General features: G+C 42.8%; 1 protein-coding gene across 1 annotated transcript; it reads left to right on the top strand.

Annotated features, from left to right (window-relative positions):
* The first annotated feature begins 4,702 nt into the window (after nt 1-4,702).
* Nucleotides 4,703-5,053, top strand: LOC129017555 (large ribosomal subunit protein eL33-like). The gene has a single exon (XM_054458155.1). The coding sequence runs from the start codon at nt 4,703-4,705 to the stop codon at nt 5,051-5,053; it is 351 nt and encodes a 116-aa protein (XP_054314130.1).
* Nucleotides 5,054-8,370: the final 3,317 nt, after the last annotated feature.

Genomic DNA, 8,370 nt, shown 5'->3' with positions numbered 1-8,370 from the left:
CACCTCCTAATATACACTATGCATTAATTTTGTCTTACATAACACATGTTTCCCTATGCATTCCGTCATGTTCCCTGCATCTTGGGGATGAGGGATTATGTCATCATTCCTCAGATGCATTTCCAACCACTACACTATCCTCCTTTGCAGTCCATGCTTTCCTCATCTTACCTTTTATCTCTCCTGATCATTGTTTTGTATTGACTTCCAAGACATGCCTCTACATTTGTTGCAAACTTCGATAATCTGGCTTTTTTTCAACCTAGCATCTGTCGTCTTCTGAGCTGTGTAACTTTATTCATGTGGATGAGCCATCTAAGATTCTGTCCTCAACATTTTTTGGCTTATACCATCCCATTATCTTCACTCTTCTAACAATCTGAAATTTCTTATCGTTCCTTCTAGCTCTTTCATTTCCCCACTCCAAATACTCCAGTTCTTTAAGATTATGGAGCCATATATGTATAGACACACATTTTTAAAGATAGAGTCTTGCTCCATCACCCAGGCTGAAGTGCAGTGGCATGATCAGGGTTCACTGCAGCCTCGAGCTCCCAGGCGTAAGCGATTCTCCTATCTCTGCCTCTGGGGTCGCTGAAACTACAGGCACACACCACCACACCTGGCCATCAATCCCCCTCCTGCTTTTCTTTCCTTTTCTATAATGCAGTCCTCCATGGTCTGTGAAGCTCTACTCACAATTTCTTTCTGAGAAAAGTAGGCTGGGGTGGCCATGCTGTATGTTATATGATTGTTAGGGAAACAGGAGTATCAGAGAGCAAGGTTGACACCATTTTAAAATATACTCCATCTTAAAGTTAGCAAGGCACATTCCTCACCAGTTCATGACCCATGGTCACAAGATGTTTACGGCTAAGAAAGCAGCTTAATAATGCCTGCAAGGACAAACTCCTGCAACCACAGAATGTCCAGATGCCCCGATATCACATAACAATATATGCTTTTAAGATGATTATAGTCATGCTTTGATGTACTTACGCACTAAAATGCCAAGGATAACTATCTTTAAATCAACAAAGTAATAAATGTTGTCATGTTGTCAGCCTACCTGCATGTAGACATAGCTTAGCTTTTACATAGATAAGACCTCTATATAAGAAGAGTTTAAAACAAAGAGGCCGGCGCGGTAGCTCATACCTGTAATCCCAGCACTTTGGGAGGCCGAGGCGAGCGGATTACCTGAAGTCGGGAGTTTGAGACCAGCCTGACCAACGTGGAGAAACCCTGTCTCTACTAAAAATACAAAATTAGCCAAGCATGGTGGCACATGCCTGTAATCCCAGCTACTCAGGAGGCTGAAGCAGGAGAATCGCTTGAACCCGGGAGGCGGAGGTTGCGGTGAGCTGAGATCGCGTCATTGCACTCCAGCCTGGGCAACAAGAACGAAACTCTGTCTCAAAAACAAAACAAAACAAAACAAAGACAGTGCTCATTCCTCTGCTTGCTTTCTAAGGATGCCCTACTCTGTAACTGAGTAGCTTTCTATAAATTGTCTCTTCTTGCTGCACTCTGTGACTTGCCTTGAATTCCTTTCTGCGTGAAATCCAAGAACCCCTCTTTTGGGGTCTGAGTTGGGACCTTTTTCCAGCACCATCATTGTGTTACCCTGGTTGTGGCTGATTAGATCAGAAATCTGTAAAATAGCAGAAGATAAACATTTATAGGCTAAACATAAGGGAAGATCAGAAGTCTTTAATGTGGTCCATATTGGATGAACCTGACTCAATAAGTCCTCTTTTGGGGGAATTTGGATGCAAGTCACAGAAAAATTAATACAAACAGGGAGAAGTAGTAAGTATGTGCAGAAGAGGAGAGAGAGAAACTAGACAGTAAGAAGCTGAGTTATGAATATGGGAGAATTCCTGGAAAAAGGAGTAAATGGGCATTTACTTCTGAGAGAGTAGAAGCAAACCAGATGATTAGAGCTGACATTAGGGTGAACTTCTATTCAACAGAATAGAACATCTATTGCATCCTATTCTAGGCATTTTTTCGTTTCTCCCCGGTGCCTGTCTGTGGAGCAAGTTTCCTGGGCTTCCTGCCTTCTACTTCAGTGTCATTATCTTCTACTTCAGCCTTTGTGATAACCTGAACTAAGGGTATCTCAGCTTCTTGCCAACTGAAAGAGACTAATGTCCCATCCAGTAGTTTATCAGCTCAACTCTTCTTTTGCCAGCACTGTCAACTCTCTCTCTTCCTTGTCCTTCTATTGCAACTGCCTCATAAAACCTCCAATTCCAAATGAATCTATCCCTCAATCTCCTCTGCTACTTCATCTGGGCTACTGAAATTTAGTAGGAAAAGGCCGGGCGCGGTGGCTCACGCCTGTAATCCCAGCACTTTGGGAGGCCAAGGTGAGTGGATCACGAGGTCAGGAGATCAAGACCATCCTGGCTAACACAGTGAAACCCTGTCTCTACTAAAAATACAAAACGTTAGCCGAGCGCGGTGGTGGGTGTCTGTAGTCCCAGCTACTTGGGAGGCTGAGGCAGGAGAATGGCGTGAACCCGGGAGTCAGAGCTTGCAGTGAGCCAAGATCGTGCCACTGTACTCCAGCCTGGGCGACAGAGTGAGACTCCGTCTCAAAAAAAAAAAAAAAGAAAGAAAGAAATTTAGTAGAAAAAAAATAACATAATTTTTTGGATTCATACTACCATAAACATATCTGTTCTCACCTGGATACTCCATGGCAAGCAGCAATTCTTACAACATTTTCCTATTCATTTTTGGTTTCTCATTTCCTGAAAAAGTATTCTAAATATTCGCCACTCTGCTCAAGTCCCCTACCTCTCCCACATACCTTCTTCCAGCAAAACTTTATCTTCTACTTCATAAAGAAAGTAGAGGGCCGGGTGCAGTGGCTCATGCCTGTAGTCTCAGCATTTGGGAGGCCACAGCGGGAAGATCGCTTGAGCCCAGGAAGATCGCTCGAGAGCACCCTGGCCAACACAGTGAGACCCTGTCTCTACAAAAAATAGCCAGGTGCTGTGGCACTTGTAGTGCCAGCTACTCCGGAGGCCAAGGTGGGAGAATCGCTTGAGCCCCAGGTTGTCTTATATCCTGCAACTAGAATCACTACAGTAAGCCCAGATTATACCACTGCACTTCCACCTGGGTGACAGAATGAGAACCTCTCTTAAAAAAAAAAGAAAGAAAGAAAGAAAGAAAATAGAGACCATTAGACTCTAAGATTTTTTATTTTTGGCAGAGTTTTGCTCTGTTGCCCAGGCTGGAATGCAATGGCACAATCTCTGCTCACTGCAACCTCTGCCTCCTGGGTTTTAGCGATTCTCCTGCCTCAGCCTCCTGAGTAGCTGGAATTACATGCGCATGCCAACATGCCTGGCTAATTTTTTGTATTTTTAGTAGAGGCAAGGTTTCACCATGTTGGCCAGGCTGGTCTCTAACTCCTGACCTCAAGTGATCTGCCTGCCTCGGTCTCCGAAAGTGCTGGGATTACAAGAGTGAACCACCATGCCTGGCCAGACTCTTAAGTTCTGAGAGAGCAAGCGCTTTATCTCATTCATTTCTGAATCTCTAGCACTAGGCTTAGGGCTTGACACATAAATGTTGCCCGGTAAACATTTGCTGGATGAATAACATGTTACATCAGTCAGAGATTCCCTCAACTTCTTGCCCTGCCTCTGAACAAATTATCTCTATCTTACCAGCAGTCTCCATCTTTCTCCCTATTCTCAAAGGAAAAAGAGTCCTGCCTGCTCTCCAAGCCTATCCATAAGTGCTCTAGAACATATCCTGGTTTGTATTCCAGGCATCATCCCTCCATCCATTTTCAATCTTCTACCTGTCCTCCAACTCCCCTCCCCACCCTTCGCTCCTCTCCACCCTCTTCCCTTCCCCATCCTACCACCCTCCCCCTCTACTTTTCTGCCAGGGCTCTTTCTGGTCTCTATTCTTTTCCATTGATCTATTTGTCTATTCTCTCAGCAATACTACACTGTCTTGATTACTGTAGCTTTATAGTAAGTCTTGAAGTCAGGTAATGTTAGTCCTCTGACCTTGTCAGTCTTCTAACTTTGCCTTCTCCTTCAGTATTGTGTTGGCTATACAATTAGTTTGTTGATATCCATACAATCATTTGCGGAATTTCGATTGGGATTGTATTGAAATCTGTAGATCAAGTTGTGAAGAACTTATGTCTTGATAATTGAGTTTTCCTACCCACAATCATTGAATAGCTCCCTATTTATTTGGTTCTTCTTTGATTTTTTAAAATCAGAGTTTTAGTTTTCCTCATAGAACTTAAACATTTTGTTAGATTCAAATCAAAATATAGGCCAGGTGCAGTGGTTCATGCCTGTAATCCCAGCACTTTGGGAGGCCAAGGCGGGTGGATTGCTTGAGGTTTGGTGTTGGAGACCAGCCTGACAAACACGGTGAAACCCTGTCTCTACTAAAAATACAAAAAAAAAAAAAAAAAATTAGCCAGGTGTGGCGGCAAGTGCCTGTAATCCCAGCTACTCGGGTGGTTGAGGCAGAAGAATCACTTGATCCCAGGAGGCAGAGATTGTAGTGAGCCAAGATTGCACCACTGCACTCCAGCCTAGGCAACAGAGCAAGACTCTGTCTCAAAAAATACATATATTTATATCAAAATGTTTCATTTTGGTTTTTCCTGCCATCTTGGATCCTGCTAGGAACAAGACTTCTAAAAGAAAATATGTCTGGAAGGCTGTGGTCCAAGGCCATTTTTGCTGGCTGTAAGCAGGGTCTCCAGAACCAAAGAGAGCACACAGCTTTCCTTAAAATTGACAGTGTTTATGCCCGAGATGAAACAGAATTCTATTTGGGCAAGAGATGTGCTTATGTATACAAAGCAAAGAACAACAGAGTGACTCCTGATGGCAAACCAAACAAAACCAGAGTAATCTGGGGAAAGGTAACTCTGGCCCACAGAAACAGTGGCATGGCTTGTGCCAAATTCCAAAGCAATCTTCCTGCTAAGGCTATTGGACACAGAATCCAAGTGATGCTGTACCCTCATGCTGTACCCCTCAAGGATTTAAACTAATGAAAAGTCAATAAATAAAAGTGGATTTGTGCTCTTGTAAAAAAAGCATTTCAGGCCGGGCTCAGTGGCTCACACCTGTAATCCCAGCACTTTGGGAGGCCGAGGCAGGTGGATCTGACCAACATGGTGAAACCCCTTCTCTACTAAAAATACAAAATTAGCCGGGTGTCGTGGCGCATGTCTGTAATCCCAGCTACTTGGGAGGCTGAGGCAGGAGAATTGCTTGAGCCCAGGAGGCAGAGGTTGCAGTGAGCTGAGATCGTGCCATTGCACTCCAGCCTGGGCAACAAGAGCGAAATTCCATATGAGAAAAAAAAAATCATTTTGGAGGGTGCCTAATGTAAATGAAATTATGCTTGCTTTCTTTTTTTTCTTTCTTTCTTTCTTTTTTTTTTTAGATGGAGTCTTGCTCACTTGTCCATTACTGAGATATGGGAAAGTCATTGGCTTTTTTTTTTTTTTTTTTTGAGGTGGGGGTCCCACTCTGTTGCCCAGGCTGGAATGCAGTGGTGTTATCTCAGCTTGCTGCAACCTTCACCTCCCAGGCTCAAGCGATCCTCCTGCTTTAGTCTCCCAAGAAGATGGAACTATAGGTGTGCACTACCACATCCAGCTAATTTTTGTATATTTTGTAGAGACGAGATTTCACCATGTTGCGCAGGTTGGTCTCAAACTCCTGGACTCAAGTGATCTGTGCTTCTCAGTCTCCCAAAGTGCTGGGATTACAGGCATGAATCACTCCATGGAGCCTACGGCAGCCTTGAACTCCTGGGCTCAAGTGATCCTCCTGCCTCTGCCTCCTGTGTAGCTGTGACTACAGGCTCGTGCCACCGCAACTGGCTGACTTTTATATACTAACCTTGCATTCTGCAACTATCATCACTTGCTATAATTGCTTATTAGTTCCAAGTGTTTCTTTTGTCATTTCCAATTTTCTACATAATCATGTCATCTGTGACAAAGATAATTTTATTTCATCCTTCCCTTTACTAAGTTTTAATGAGGTTGTCTTTTATTATCAAGTTTTAAGATTCTTTAGATATTTTAAATATAAATCCCTTTTAAGATATATGATTTGCATGGCCGGGTGCAGTGGCTCATGCCTGTAATCCCAGCACTTTGGAAGGCTGAGGCTTGCGGATCACCTGAGGCCAGGAATTCGAGACCAGCCTGGCCAACATGAAGAAACCCTATCTCTACTAAAGACACAAAAATTAGCCAAGTGTGGTAGTGCATGATTATAATTCCAGCTACTCAGGCGGCTGAGGAGAATTGCTTGAACCGGGGAGGTGGAAGTTGCAGTGAGCTGAGATTGCACCACTGCACTCCAGCCTGGGCAATAGGGTAAGATTCTGTCTGAAAAAAAAAAAAAAGATACATGATTTGCAAATATTTTCTCCTATTTTGAGAGGTGTCTTTACTTTCTGGATGCCTTTCATTGAAGAACAAAAGTTTTTAATTTTGATGAAATTCACTTTATTTATTTTATTTTGCTGCTTTGTGCTTTTAGTTTCGTATCTAAGAAGATTTTAACTAACTCAAGTTCCCAAAGACATATTTCTACATTTTCTTCTAAGATTTTTATTGTTTTAGCTCTTACATTTAGGTCTGTGGTCTATTTTGAGTTAATTTTTGTGTATAGTGTTGGAAAAAGGTCCAATTTTTTTCTTTTATATGTGAATATCTGGTTGTCCTAGCACCATTTGTTGGAAAGATTTTTCTTTTCCCCATTGAATCATCTTGGCACATTTGTTGAAAAGCAATTGACCATAAATGCGAGAGTTTATTTCTGTACTCATAAGAACTGATCATACTTTTTTTTTTTTTTTTGAGACAGAGTCTCACTCTGTCACCCAGGCTAGAGTGTAGCAGCGCTATCTCGGCTCACTGCAACCTCCGCCTCTCGGATTCAAGTGATTCTCCCTGCTTCAGCCTCCCAAGTAGCTGGGATTACACCTGTCACTACACCTGGCTAATTTTTGTATTTTTGGTAGAGACGGGGTTTTGCCATGTTGGCAGGGCTGGTCTCAAACTCCTGACCTCAGGTGATCCACCCTCCTCGGCCTCCCAAAGTGCTGGGATTACAGGTGCGAGCCACTGTGCCCGGCCCATACTTATTTTTAAGAAGCAGCTCAGGAACCTTTCCAACTTCCCTTTCTTCCAATTATGAACCGAGTTAGGTGCCCCTTACGTTCTGCCCCATGGCATCCAGTGCTTACCTGTATTATAGCACCCCATTATCATGGCATGGTTGCTGCTTATTGTCTACTTAACTATGAAACCGCAAATTCTTTGAAGGATTTGCCTTGTCCACCTTTGAATCCTCCCAATCTATCACAGGTCTAGTGATTAACAAAGTTGTTTTTTTTTGAAACACAGTTTCACTCTGTTGCCCAGGTTAGAGTGCAGGAGCACGATCTTGGCTTACTGCAACTTCTGCCTCCCAGGTTCAAGTGATTCTTGTGCCTCAGCCTCCCCAGTAGCTGGGATACAGGCACATGACACTACACCCAGCTAATTTTTATATTTTTAGTAGAGACAGGGTCTTACCATGTTGGCCAGGCTGGTCTCAAAATCCTGACCTCAAGCGATCTGCCCGCCTCTACTTCCCAAAGTGTTGGGTTTACAGGCGTGAGCCACTGAGACTGGCCCTCATGTCTATTGAATTTAAAAATAAATTTTAGCTGGGTATGGTGGCTCACGCCTATAATCTCAGCACTTTGGGAGGCCGAGGTGGGCAGATCGCTTGAGTCGGGAGTTCAAGACCAGCCTGGGTAATATGGCGAAATCCCATCTCTACAGAAAAATTAGCCAGGGATGGTGGCACATGCCTGTAGTCCCAGATACTCCCAGATTCTTGGGAAGCTGAGGTAGGAGGATTACTTGGGCCCAGGAGGTCGAGGCTGAAGTGAACCATGATTGTGCCACTGCACTCCAGCCTTGAGGGACAGAGTAAGATCTTATTTCAAAAAAAAAAAAAAAGAAAAAGAAAAAAGAAGCTTTGTAGCATATCTTTATTTCATAATTTTATAAATACTTTATACAAATATTTATTTGATATCAAATATTCAAGTAAGAATGCAATCTGTTATTATTCATATGAGACAATATAGACCACTTCATGACAATCTTCTAGAATTATAGGAATTGCTAATCAATTAATGTCAATAAACAACAATTTATTGAGCATTTACTATGTAAAGGCTGATGTGCTAGGTGCTGAATAGAATATTGGTTTTAAATTTATATAGCAGTACCTGCCATCAAGAAACTTACAGACTAAGTTAGAAAATAAGAGAATAATCCAGCTGTGATAA

This window comes from Pongo pygmaeus, chromosome 19 (genome assembly GCF_028885625.2).
Source record: "Pongo pygmaeus isolate AG05252 chromosome 19, NHGRI_mPonPyg2-v2.0_pri, whole genome shotgun sequence".
Classification (NCBI taxonomy): domain Eukaryota; kingdom Metazoa; phylum Chordata; class Mammalia; order Primates; family Hominidae; genus Pongo; species Pongo pygmaeus.
Note: the sequence above shows the minus strand (reverse complement) of the source record. Positions and strands in the feature narration are given on the sequence as shown.